This window comes from Coregonus lavaretus, assembly GCF_964263955.1.
Source record: "Coregonus lavaretus genome assembly, contig: SUPER_35_unloc_1, whole genome shotgun sequence".
NCBI classification, from domain to species: domain Eukaryota; kingdom Metazoa; phylum Chordata; class Actinopteri; order Salmoniformes; family Salmonidae; genus Coregonus; species Coregonus lavaretus.
Window position 1 is genome coordinate 2,609,517 of NW_028167181.1, and position 14,090 is coordinate 2,623,606.

The 14,090-nt window shown below is 44.8% G+C and overlaps 1 protein-coding gene across 1 annotated transcript in view; it reads right to left on the bottom strand.

Moving 5' to 3' along the window:
- LOC311109957 (lipopolysaccharide-responsive and beige-like anchor protein) overlaps positions 1-13,548 on the bottom strand; it is a gene marked incomplete at its 5' end in the record, with an annotated part of 56,688 nt that extends 43,140 nt beyond the window's left edge. The window contains 3 exons of the mRNA XM_084188474.1: positions 333-422; positions 6,401-6,568; positions 13,480-13,548. Of these exons, the coding sequence (XP_084044600.1) occupies positions 333-422; positions 6,401-6,568; positions 13,480-13,548 (327 nt within the window). The remainder of the gene's footprint in view (positions 1-332; positions 423-6,400; positions 6,569-13,479) is intronic.
- Between the last annotated feature and the right edge of the window lie 542 nt (positions 13,549-14,090).

The following is a 14,090-nucleotide window of genomic DNA, read 5'->3' on the forward strand; positions in this document are numbered from 1 at the left end:
TCTGTGTGTGTGTGTGTGTGTGTGTGTGTGTGTGTGTGTGTCTGTGTCAAATCAAATCTAATTATATAAGCCAGATGTGTCAAATACAACAGGTGTAGACCTTACAGTGAATTGCTTACTTACAAGCCCTTAACCAACAATGCAGTTGTAAGAAAAATAAGTGTTAAGTAAAAAATAGATAAGTAAAAAATAATTGAAGAGCAGCAGTAAAATAAAATAACAGTAGGGAGGCTATATACAGGGGGTACCGGTACAGAGTCAATGTGCGGGGGTACAGGTTAGTCCAGGTAATTGAGGTCATTGTGGGTAGAGTGTGAGTGTGTGTGACTCACCACCTGCATGGCGGAGCTCCTTGGTGGGTGTGGCTCGATGAGCAGCTGACATGGGGTTTGTCCGAAACCCCTGATCTGTGCCTCCACAGCCTGGCGAGAGAGAGAGAGAGAGAGAGAGAGGTATAGAGAGAGAGAGAGAGAGAGGGGGGGGGAGAGAGAGAGGGGGGGGAGAGACAGGCGTGTTAGGTGGCGCTAATTAAGAGATATAGGACCATAAATGTCACAGGAGACACCGCCTCTCAGCTCTGGACAACATCAGGGGCCACAGAGTCAAAGTAACACAGGGCTGGGAGGACAGAGAGATGTACTAGTGTATGGTCAACACAGTAAAGAATACATACAGCAACAGAGGTAGGTGTGTATAGGACTCTAGGTGAGATGGGGGTACAGAGAGAAAGCGAGAGAGAGAGAGAGAGAGAGAGAGAGAGAGAGAGAGAGAGAGAGAGAGTAAATACAACCCAATACATTGTAAATACAACCCATAATTATGTTTATTTATTTTCCATTTTGTACTTTAACTGTTTGCACATTGTTACAACATTGTATATAGACAGAATGACATTTGAAATGTCTTTATTCTTTTGGAACTTCTGAGTGTAATGTTTACTGTTCATTTTTTATAGTTTATTTCACTTTTGTTTATCATCTATTTCACTTGCTTTGGCAATGTTAACATATGTTTCCCATGCCAATAAAGCCCCTTAAATTGAAATTGAATTGAGAGAGAGAGAGCGAGCGAGAGAAAGATCTTGGGCAGGAAAGACAGAGCTTAAGTGAGAGACTGCACTGTGTGAGAGAGTGAGTGTGGAGAAGAGCAGAGTACTGTGTGAGACTACAGTGGTTGAGGCTGAGCCGGGGTTGGCCTGGGCTCTGGGAGTGATCTCATAGAGAAGGCCTGTACTGACTGCAGATGGGATTTCCATGAGAAAGCATTGCTGTGAACGGCACTGCTTATCCCTATTGTCTGAAACTAACCAGAGACGAGAGAGAGAGAGATACTCAGCTAAGCCTGCAGACTCAGACTATACTTAATGTATACTAATACCTGGGATTCATGCGAAATGGCACCCTATTCTCCATTTAGTGCACTTCTTTTGACCAGACCCCTATCTGGACTGGTCAAAAGTAGTGCACTACATAGGGAAGTGGGTGTCATTTCAGACCCAGACCTATACTCCAGGCTCTGCCTGCCATCCTACCTTCCAGCTTTTGCGGAGGATCACAGTGTACTAAAAAAGAGATGGTTCCTAATCTCTAACAGGTAGGAGAAAATCTCCCGGCCTAGACTCCAGGCCTCCGACCGACGCCAGTTGATATGTGAGCGTCAGAAAGCCCAGGGCTTTGGTTCTCCCTCCCTCCCCCCACCTCTCTCTCTCCCTCCCTCTCTCCTCTCTCTCCCCCCTCTTTCTCTCTCCCACCCTTCTTTTCTCTGCCAGTCAAGCTTTGATCCCCCTCTCCTCTCACAGCTGAGGAGAACAATGGGATCTGTCCCTCCCTCTTTATTTAGTGTAAATCCACTCCTGGGTCCATTAGACTGGGCCATCGATTACAAACAGATGATCTACTGAGCATCCCAAATGGCACCCTACACTCTACATAGGGCCCTGGTCAAAAGGAGTGCACTATTAAGGGAATAGGGTGCCATTTGGGACACATACCTACAGTCAGAAAGAGGATCTTGAAATACCAGACAATGCATGTAGGGGTTCTCGGAAAAGCCCAAGTCATTAAGTCAATGGAATGGGAGTCAGGGCAGGGCAAGATAGCGATTAGCGCTAGCTAGCTAACCCAATGTCTTCACAGCATCACTGTTGGATGAAGGGGAACTAAAGATTACTTTTAGAAGATCATTTCAGATTTACATAGAAATGTCAATGACACAGAATAAGAACACTTTTCAGTATTTTCCGTGGCGTGAATGTGAGTGGTGTTTCCAGGCGCTAGCTCTAGCTGCCTTAGTAGCTTGGCACAAGTCCAGCAGGAGGATTCAATTGAGGTGATTGATCAAAGTGTGTGAGCCTGGGGTGTGAGGGGTAGTCCGTCAGGACCCCTAGGAACATCTGTGCCGGTGTAATTAGCTGTGGTCTGTCGTGTTCATCCAAAATACATTTGGCAAAAGCCTTACCATATAGATCCCTATATTATGCCATACTTATTCAATTAAATACCAAATAATCCTATATTAACATTTCTCTGATATCACATTTTAACAACCAAAAATATGATAAAAAGACCACTTCCATCAGATCATGAGCTGGACTGTGTGTACAGTATAGTGAGATGTTGGCCTCTCTCCCTACGGCCTCTATAGAGGACAACAGAACACGCTCTGTAGCTCCGTACTTAGTCCTCCTCATCTCCTGCCATTCAGCTGCCCTTCATGCTCAGTGACTGGAGCATCGCATGGCGGGCACCGAGGGCAGACGCTGATTTATCACCTCATTCAGTTCATTCCCATCCAGATGTGCTTGAGCCCACCACCTACCTACCCACGCATGCAGATTCATTACCAGGACCAGTGGGGAGAGGGGGGCTGTGGTCGGTCATTTCTCCAGCTAGAGGCCCATTACCCAGGCATGGCCAGGAGCATGGTGCATGGTTAATACAACCAGCTGCTAAATTGGATCTCTGACACCCACTATTTACCTTGGAGCTGCTCTGATGATCAGGAGAATGAATAAATCCACACCCCGCACGGCATGGTGCCATCAGAGAGAGAGAGTAGAAAAACAGTGTGTGTGTGTTTGTTTGTTTGTGTGTGTGTGTGTGTGTGAGAGAGAGAAAGAGAGAACGATTGAAGAGAGACAGCACGCGAGAGAAAGAGATTTGAGGTGTATTGCATGAACACACATATACATGAATGAAGAGAGGGAGTGAAGGTGTGTGAGTCTAAGAAAGAGTTTGTTGTCACCCTCCTCCTCCCCCTGTGTAGAGTCCAATCAGCTGGGTAGGTTTCTCCACACACCCGACTGAACCCCGGCGTTAGTTTTAATTAGTAAAATAAACCAGCAATGCGTCTCTAGCCCCGAGCCGTAGCCAGCCTCAGCCCCTCAGTGTTTGTGCGGAAGCAGGCCTGTGGAAGAGGTGGAAATGGGTTCGTAGTCTGGGCCGTGTCAGGGCCAGGAGCCAAGGGGGGTGGAGGTTGGGATGGAGGGGGGGTAACGCCAGGGGAGCCTGCCACTACTGAGTGACAACTGCTTCAGCCGTGGTCCTGGTCTGGTCTGGGCTAGGCCTTCCGAGGCTGGTTTGTGTCAGAACAGGCAATGGAGGAGGGGTGGTGGTGGAGGGGGGTAGGGAGGGACAGGGTAGGGAGGGACTGGCTCTGGGTTTCTGCCAGGCTGGCAGCTGGAAGAGAGGCTCCCTGCCCCAGAGGCCTTAGTCTACACAGGCCATGCCATGGTAGGGTGGAGGGTGGGGTGGAATGGGGTGGAGAGGGGGTTCTAGCTGAGCGTTTGGAATGTCTCAAGGCAGATTAGGGAACGCTGCGGAGACCTTTGCCATGTTTTCCCAGACGGTGATTGCTTCCTGTTCATGCTCTCCCTCCGCCACCGAGAGAAAATCAGCTCCCTTCTTCTTTCTTCCTCTTCCTTCTTCTCTGTGTTGACTCATGCCACATAAAGAGAAACACTTTCTTACCGCACTGGGACAGAGTCTGGGAGTACTGGTACAGGGGTTCCCCTTCTCTTTCTCGCTCTCTCCTGCTCTCTCTCTCTTTCTCACCCTCTCCTGCTCTCTCTCTCTCTCTCTCTCTCCTGCTCTCTCTCTCTCTCATGCTCTCAATCTCCATCTCTCCTGCTCTCTCTCTCTCTCTCCATCTCTCCTGCTCTCTCTCCATCTCTCCTGCTCTCTCTCTCCATCTCTCCTGCTCTCTCTCTCCATCTCTCCTGCTCTCTCTCCATCTCTCCTGCTCTCTCTCTCCATCTCTTCTGCTCTCTCTCTCCATCTCATCTCTCCTGCTCTCTCTCTCTCTCTCATCTCTCCTGCTCTCTCTCTCCATCTCTCTCTCCATCTCACGCTGTCCTTTGTCTGCGACTATGGAAAATCTCATGGCCGTCGCACACCAGTGACAATACACAGACGGGAACAGTCTGCATTTTACAGCTTTCGCGTAATACGAGTATAAATTAAACATACCCACGCAAACGGGAACCTGCCTTGAGTTGTCGCACAACCCCCTCAAACCAGACAATACACCAAGGCCATCCTCGGTTATTCATTTCCCTTCATTCAAAACGAAGTGCGGTTATGCGGTTACTGTGATGCGTTTATTTGCATAAAAACAGCATGTTTTACTTCCAGATCCAGCTTGTCAAGTGGTTGAGTAAATCAAATGACTGCAGCCTCGCTGCAGAGGGGGTCTTTCTCCATCATTTAAATGTATAGAATATAGAGACTTCATCAGATACGGACCAGTGCCCCTAAAGAAGATTGGCCTTGCCAGTGGCCCCACATAATCACATACCTATATACCATAACATTGTCGTATGGGCAAGCGTATAGGAGACAGTGACCTCTTCCCAGCAAGTTTCCAACATCACACGTCTTTATAAATGTCAGCTGGGAATTTAATGAAGAGAGTGACTCTTAAGATGGGTCCTCTTGTACATTAGCCTAAGCAAACCATCCCAGAGCTAGCTAGTGGAACAGTTGAGTCACTTTGACCTTCAGCTTAACACCCACTGACGCTTATCAACCTCAAACACTGTACCACAGTGAGTGCACTGCTGGAAAATATGACTATTATCGCCCTACTATCTCCTTGTTGAACGCTGATGTCAAGATGGTGTTTTTCTGGTCATGTCTCTGATAGTAAAAGTTCGGAGGGAGGTTCCGAGTGTAAATGTGTTTTAGTTGGTGAACGGGTAATGTTGTTGATTTCAAATGTATACACTTTATTCAAACTGTACGTCATAATAGTGTCATAAAATCATATTAAACACAACATTAGTAATTGCTAAATTGTGATATCAGAGCAATTATAATATTTGTTACGGATCATTTGTTTGGGGCTTCAGAGTATCTTCAATAAAATAAATATTGCATTATAGAGGAAGTTATGTTGTCCAGCTTTTTAGGGTACACTGTGTTATCTCTGGAGGCTATTAGAGCCGGGACGATACCGTTATCGGTATATTTTTTCCATTACAAAAAATGAAAACACTAAGCAGACCAATCTCTTTAGTTCTTTAAAAACCTGCTGTATGTTAAATATTGTGTGCTATACATGTGAATAATGTTGATAATGTAAATAATGTTTGTTTCCAACATTAGAGCTGTTTTCCTAAAGAAGTTAAACCCGCTTTGTGTTTTGTTCCCTTGCTGCGATACTAACGAGTATCATGATACTGGTATCGTCCTGATCCTAGAGGTTACACAGTATACACAGTGCACTCTGGGCCAGAAGAGGCTGTCTCAGTGGCTGGCTGCCATGTCTGGCACCCTGAGTTACACTTCAGTGGCGCCGTTTTAGACGAGAAACGGTAGTTGTGGGGGTCAGCACCCTGTTCGCCTGCCGCAGATTTGTGAGAGTGTCAATGAGAGAGTTAGCGCTGTAAGCTAGCGGGCTAGCCATGGTTTATTTCTATATTGGTGTACTGTGTTGCTCCTGTGGGGAGAGAGGGAGAGGCTGCCTGCCTGTTAGTTCAAAGTGAAGGGAGGATGAATAATGAATGAAAGTAGAGAGAAAAACACAAACACACTCCCAATTTTTAAGGGCTTTCTCAGACCTTAAAGTGGAGCACTTCATATAGCGAGTACTTTCAGAGGGATCCCAGTGCTGGAGAAGAAAGCCTGCTGGGTTCAGCAACTCCTAGTCAACTTGACTGAATAGTACTTACTTACCACACAGCCCTGCTGTTGAATATAACACAAATAATAGCATCAATAATGTCGGAGCATTATACCTTTTGCTGATGCCAATTGAATTGGATTAAACATCCCAGTGAAGAGCTTTAATGGTTTTGTGTGATACCGTGGAGTAATTCATGTCCAGCAGGGGCTTTTAGAGATGGAAAAGACTAACAAATAATATGCATAAAATGTCATGTCAACTCTGTGTGTTACATCACCTCTCTGAGCATGGGGTCGGTGATGGAGTTGAGGTTGATGGTCCCTTCATAGGTCAGGTAGTAGAAGACGTTGAGAGACCTGGTGGCCTCAGGACCCTGCTGCTTGTAGCCAAAGATCAGGTCAATCCACTGGTGCAGCTGGCACGACACAAACTCACTCTCCAGAGCCTGGGAAGAGAGGAGGTGAGGAGAATCCACGGTTAGAGGGGATTTGGCTAAATGAAACGGTTATTGAGCAGATATTGAACAGAAAAGATGCAAACCATGTTCAGAGTGAGGCGGTGAGGGATCCTGGTTAGAGGGGATTTGGATAGATAGAGTGGTACAAGAGGATCCAAAGATTATATAAAAAATAGGAGGTAGGGAATCCTTGCAAATCATTTATTGAAGTTGATGTCACTCATAAGCCACAGAAACAAGAGGGGATTAGACAAAGTCAAATGATTCTTTAGCATATAGGTCTGCTGAAGCATTATGAGCATACAGGCCTACTAAACTGCAAGACTGCAAATTATGTTCGGCACTAATTGTTGTAATTCCAGAATGTTTATTCCACCCCCCCCAACCCCCACAAAAAGCTGCAACTCAAAGCAGAACTTGTTCAAAGTCATTTCAAAAGCAGATAGCAGAAGAGCAGCACTGATTATGATCTGCATAATGAAGAAAATGCTCCAAAAGATTCCAATGCTAATAATGTGAAAACATTAAACATGAGAACACTCTGTTCTAGTAGTACATTGGGGACTCATTTTGGACTTTCTTCCTCTTTCGTGGGATGACGAAACTAGATAATGTATATAGCGGTGCTTTGAGATGTCTCTGTCTCGCCATAACATTGAGATACAAGCTGTTTTTTTACTCATTAGCCGGCAAAGGAGGGAAAACATTTATGGTTTCTCATAAAAACAGCGATTGTGTTAATTTGTGGAAAAGCTGTCGGCACGGCAACAACAAAGGCTTCTAAACGCGTTCCAAATTAGAATGAGGAGGCCTTGATTGTCATTGCTGCCTTGTGTCACATTAATTCTGTGACAAAACATTAAACCGGTACACTTAAATGGCAATTTATATCATTTAAATGTTTAGAGCCGGGGCTGGCCCATCACTCACTTAAATGTGACTTTTTGACAGTTAATTTTCCTTCTAATTTTCTCTCACTCTCTTAATTATAACTTTCAATCAGGGAGGAATGACGGAGAGAGAGAGAGAGAGACAGAGAGAGAGAGAGAGAGACAGAGAGAGAGAAAGAAAGAGACGGGGAAAGAAAGGGAGCGAGAGAGAAAGGGAGAGCGAGAAGGACGAGATTCAGACACACAGAGAGAGAGAGAGAGAGAGAGAGAGAGAGAGAGAGAGAGAGAGAGAGAGAGAGAGAGAGAGAGATGCGAACGAGAAAGAGACGAGCGAGAAAAAGAGAGAGCGATCCGCTAGACGTCTGCTGCCTGTCTGCCATCATGACACATCCCCCCGACGGGGCGATCGAGCCTCAGCCTGATGGTAAACTGTGAAAGCTCTTGTATAATGACTTTATGAGAGGTGGAAACAATATCAATAAATTGGTCGGCGTCGAGGAGAGAGAAAAGGCCCTGGGGCGGCAGACCACTGACAGGTCTCTGGGTTTTAATGTGGAACTGGGTCTGCATCCCAAATGGAACCATATTAACTATATATATATATAGATAGCACACTATGTGCACTAAGTAGAGAACTGGGACGCAGCCTGGAAGTGGAGTGGAGGAAGAACACTATTAAAATGAGGACTGGTAACATTTGTCATATAAGTGCATAACAAATTGTGTGAATAGGTTTATGGTTATTATACGCCATGGTTCTTTTTGTAAATGTTCAACCATTATAATTCCTCAATTATAGTTTGGCAACCTGGAAACACATTGTGAAATGAGTAGCCACAGATAGCTCGATTATTTTAGTATTTCCCTTTATACTTTCAAACACGCCACAACACGTTCATTTTGGAAAAATGAGAGTATACCAATGTTTTGGGAGTAATTATTAACCAACAGAACACCCTTGGAACAGAACACCCCTGGAGTCTCCTTAGGTACAGAGTCCAGGCTTCTTGTCTGCATTCCCTCTGACATAAACACACTTATGTTAATATGTTCAAAGCTCTGTGTCAGAGAGTGATCCGTTTGATTAGGGCTACATATCTATTAGAATCCAGGACAAGCCTCTTAATGGCAAGCTGACTGGGGGCCGATGGGGGACCGGTGAGTGTGTGTGTGACAGAGAGAGATCAGACATTATGCGCTAGGCTTGACCTTTGACAGGGCCCTGCCCCCTCTGTTTCTAAACTAATGCCGAGTCTGATGGGCATTTAATGTACACTGCAATCTCCTGTCAATCAAGGCAGGGAAACAAAGAACAGCCTGTGTTATTGCAGCACCCTCTCCAGAGGCCCGCCTTTATGGTAATGACGTTCTAGCATTTGGGGAAGGGGAGAGGGGAATAGTATTGTGTGTGTGTGTGTGTGTGTGTGTGTGTGTGTGTGTGTGTGTGTGTGTGTGTGTGTGTGTGTGTGTGTGTGTGTGTCTGTCTCTGACTGAGATGCAATCGTTTGGTAGTGCCTAGAAATCCCCTCTCTCATCAGTGATTCAGGGAGCGTTTGGTAGTGCCTGCGGAGGTATAGTGAACTAGCTCTGTGGTGTGTCTTCAAAGCCTCTCAGTCTGCGCTGCTAAAAGAGAGGCCCATTGGCAATTCTACCCTGTGTTCTCCCAGACACGTTTGATCAACACATTTTTTAGGGGGTAGATCAGCTTTAATATTGCAGATAGATTGTAGCTTCCATCAATGTAATTGTCTGCATCATTTATATATTTATTTAAAAAATATATATTTTCCTTTATTATTTTCCCCAACCCCTCCCCTAATTGGAGTAAACTAATGGACGACAACAACACTTAGGCTTCTACAGTGCCTTGCAAAAGTATTCATCCCCCTTGGTGTTTTTCCTATTTTGTTGCATTACAACCTGTAATTTAAATTGATTTTTATTTGGATTTCATGTAATGGACACACAAAATAGTCCAAATTGGTGAAGTGAAATGAAAAAAATAACTTGTTTCAAAAAATTCTAAAAAATAAATAACGGAAAAGTGCATATGTATTCACCCCCTTTGCTATGAAGCCCCTAAATAAGATCTGGTGCAACCATTTACCTTCAGAAGTCACATAATTAGTTAAATAAAGTCCACCTGTGTGCAATCTAAGTGTCACATAATCTGTCACAGGATCTCAGTATATATACACCTGTTCTGAAAGGCCCCAGAGTCTGCAACACCACTAAGCAAGGGGCACCACCATGCAAGCGGCACCATAAAGACCAAGGAGCTCTCCAAACAGGTCAGGGACAAAGTTGTGGAGAAGTACAGATCAGGGTTGGGTTATAAAAAAATATCAGAAACTTTGAACATCCCACGGAGCACCATTAAATCCATTATTAAAAAATGGAAAGAATATGGCACCACAACAAACCTGCTAAGAGAGGGCCGCCAGCCAAAACTCACGGACCAGGCAAGGAGGGCATAATTCAGAGAGGCAACAAAGGGACCAAAGATAACATTTACATTTGTTACATTTACGTCATTTAGCAGACTTTCTTATCCAGAGCGACTTACAGGCGCAATTAGGGTTAAGTGCCTTGCTCAAGGGCACAGACAGATTTTTCACCTAGTCGACTCAGGGATTAGAACCAGCGACCTTTCGGTTACTGGCACAACTTAACCACTAAGCTACCTGCCGCCCAAAGCTCCACAGCGGAGATTGGAGTATCTGTACATAGGACCACTTTAAGCCGTACACTCCACAGAGCTGGGCTTTACAGAAGATTGGCCAGAAAAAAAGCCATTGCGTAAAGAAACGTTTGGTGTTCGCCAAATTTGTTTAATTTCACTTCACCAATTTGGACTATTTTGTGTATGTCCATTACATGAAATCCAAATAAAAATCCATTTAAATTACAGGTTGTAATGCAACAAAATAGGAAAAACGCCAATGGGGATGAATAATTTTGCAAGGCACTTTTTACAGATTTATTATGAACAGTCACAATGGACCAGTTTCATTTTAGCCCCCATTTCAGCCACCAAGCCTTCATCTAAAAACCCTTCTTAGTTAAGCTAAAGGTCTTTCAGCCACCAAGCCTTCATCTAAAAACCCTTCTTAGTTAAGCTAAAGGTCTTTCAGCCACCAAGCCTACATCTAAAAACCCTTCTTAGTTAAGCTAAAGGTCTTTCAGCCACCAAGCCTTCATCTAAAAACCCTTCTTAGTTAAGCTAAAGGTCTTTCAGCCACCAAGCCTTCATCTAAAAACCCTTCTTCGTTAGAGCCCAGAAGGCTTGTGAAGACCAGAGAGACAACAGATTCCTGAGGAGAGATCCAGATCCACTAAGGGAGATCCAGCAGGCAGCAGGGTTATTGATGGGCCAATTAGCAGCCAGTGTCTGTTTCATCCTGTTCCACCGGGAATCCTCTGATAATTAATGAATAATTTAGCATGCCTTTATGTAAATGCCTGGCAGGGGTTGGATAGCACCGAAATATCACTACACTACTGTTATCAGGAGGTTTCTATCACCAACTGCTGTGTATCGTCAAAGGTTCCGAGATCCCTTTGTTGCCAACTGAGAATAGTTTGTCGCCTAGTCATGTGTGATGCTTCAACTGCCAGACATTTAAACAATTTATAGTGGTGAATTATGACCAATAATATATAAATATATATTTTAAATCTGTCTCTAAAGGACAAAAAACATTTCTATTCATAGATTTCTGGGAGGAGAAAAGTGGGGTATAATTTCCCGGGGTCTCATTTTAGCGTTCCTTAAATTCCTCTGTCTGGGTTGTGATGTTGGTTCCAATGAAAACACAGGACAGGATTGGGTAAAAGTGACGGCACGCAAAGCTCACGTTTCCTCTACGTCTGTCTGATGCTACAGAGAGGAAGGGGAGAGGGGCTACCTTCATATAAACAGGGGCTCAGGGGTGACCTGTGTGTGTGTGTGTGTGTGTGTGTGTGCATTAGCACGCATGTGTGTGAGCATTCATGTGTGTGAGTCTGTGCCTAAGCTTCCAGGAGTTTACGTGCGTGCGTGCTTGCATGTGTTCGGGGGTGACCTGCTCTGACCCAAAACCCCTTGACTAATAATGTGTGCCGACTGGTTGCGACTGTGTTACGGTCTGGGTCGGGTCAGCCAATAGCTGCCAGACTTCCTGTGCTGCTGAGCTGGGCCGTGTGTGAGCTGCTCACAGCTGCCTGCCCCATGGAATTCTGGGAACTCTGGGATATGATGGCAGCCTTCCCGTTGACAGAAGTCCGGAGGGAGAGACTGGGTTCAGCCGCCGTTCGACCCTTAACTCTCCCAAATGTATTTAATCATTTTTTATTTTATTATAAAAACGTATTGTTTACCAAAGACCTGTTACAGATGGAGCTTCTCCATTGTTACTTTATTATCATCTTTCCTATTAGTAAGAGACACATTTATTCTGCCTGGTCACCAGTCCAAGTTGAGGACCTACAGTACAGAATAGGTTTATAGTGGTAAAACTAGGACAGTGGAACTAACCACCAACCAGTGACATACAAGTAACTGCCAAAATAATGGAAACACTTGAGTAAATGAGGGATACAAAGTATATTGAAAGCAGGTGCTTCCACACAGATGTGGTTCCTGAGTTAATTAAGCAATTAACATTGCATCATGCTTAGGGTCATGTATACAAATGCCCAGTTGCCCATTATTTTGGCTACCATGGTTAGAAGAAGAGTTCTCAGTGACTTTGAAAGAGGGGTCTCAAAGGAGCATAGCGGGTTTAAATGGTGTGTGGGTGTGTGTTTGGTTTTACTATCCTTGTGGGGATCCGAAGTCCCTACAAGGAAAAGGCTATTTTAGGTTTAGGGGTTAGATTTAGGGTTAAGGTTACAACTGGGGTTAGGAGTTAAGTTTAGAGTTAACGGTTAGGGTTAGGTTTAGGTGTAAGGGAAAATGTAAATTTGAATGGGAATCAAGTGTTTGGTCTCCACAAGGATAGTAAAACAAACATGTGTGTATGTCTGTCTCAATCACCAGACTCAACCCAATTGAACACTTATGGGAGATTCTGAAGCAGAGCCTAAGACAGCATTTCCACCACCCTCAACAAAACACCAAATTATGGAAATTATTGTGGAAGAATGTTGTCCCTACATCCCTCCAATAGAATTCCAGACACCTGTAGAATCTATGCCAAGGCGCATTGAAACTGTTTTGGCAGCTCGTGGTGGCCCAATGCCCTATTAAGACACTTCATGTTGGTGCTTCCTTTATTTTGGCAGTTAAATGTACATTGTCCATACATTGAACTTTATAGGGGTGGATTTCACTGCTCTTAATGGGGTGCCACTGAATGCTTTCCCCTTCCTTACCAGGCCCTAAAAAACCTTTTTAACCTTTTTAAGGACTTAAGGAAACCTGTCTGTAAGGAAACCTGTCTGTAAGGATGTTAAAATGTCACTTAACAAATCAATCCACTCATTTGCATGTGTGTGTGTGCGTGAGTGTGTGTGTAAACGAACACACATGTCCAGTGTAGGCAATGTGAGTGACAGCCTGTCTGTGCCCTATTGATTACAACTAGATTAGGGCAGACAATCATCAGGCTTACGCACTCCTACACTCCGCAGAAACAATCTACTCACAACACAATGGACAAAATCAAATCAGACACCCACACTGTATATAGACAGAATATTCAACAGCTCAGATCCCAGCTAAGTAACACTACTTACATACAGGGAAAATCAGATCAACCAATCAGCCCACAAATGACAGAAATCCCCAAGATCCCCATATAATATTTCCCCTCTCCCCCCCCTCTCCCCCTCTCTTCCTCCACTCCTTTCCAGGCATCTCCTCCTCCTTTCATCTGGGGTTCGTTTTGCTACATTTGTCTGATTAAAGGTCCTATTAGCTCGCCGTAGCCGAGGAGCCCGACGTCAGTTTGCAGTAGGCATGTGAATAAAGGAAATGGAATGTTAGCTTCCACGGCTGCTGCCTCCTCCTAGGCTCTCATTCCTTACGCCATCCCCCAGTTCCCCTCTCCCGTGCTGGGGGCCCAGGCTCTGAGCTCTGCCTCTGTGGCCCCTCATCGGGAAAACTTACACAGATACGCACAGACAAGCAAGCGCCCCCGTGCAAGCGCACACATCTTTTTCCTCTGTCTCTCCAATCAGCCAATCATGCAGCTTACAACACTGAGACTTCTGGGTACGGGTCATCTGCCAGACACACACACACACTGTAACGTCTTGCTGGTCTAAGTGGAACCTGAGACGAGACAGCAGGGTGAATATCCTGCTCGGCCGGTGACGAGAAGCAGAGTGAGTTGTGATTGTGTAAAATCTCCCCAAAACAAACATGTCACAGAGTATTTGGAGGGACTTGGAGGGAGGCCTGGCATATACTGCACTGTAGACTGTGGGTCGAGTCTAAAGTGTTATGTATGATTAATGGTAAAGAGTAGACAGTGGGAAAGTGCTATGGTTCTGATTCAATTAACCAATGCAATAAAGTTTTGACATGGCCCACACAGACATCAACTCTGGGACACACCAACTTTGTGTGATTGCCTACTTAATCAGTTCCCAACTTCCATATGATAAACGACTACTGCCCTCTAAAAGACGCTGAA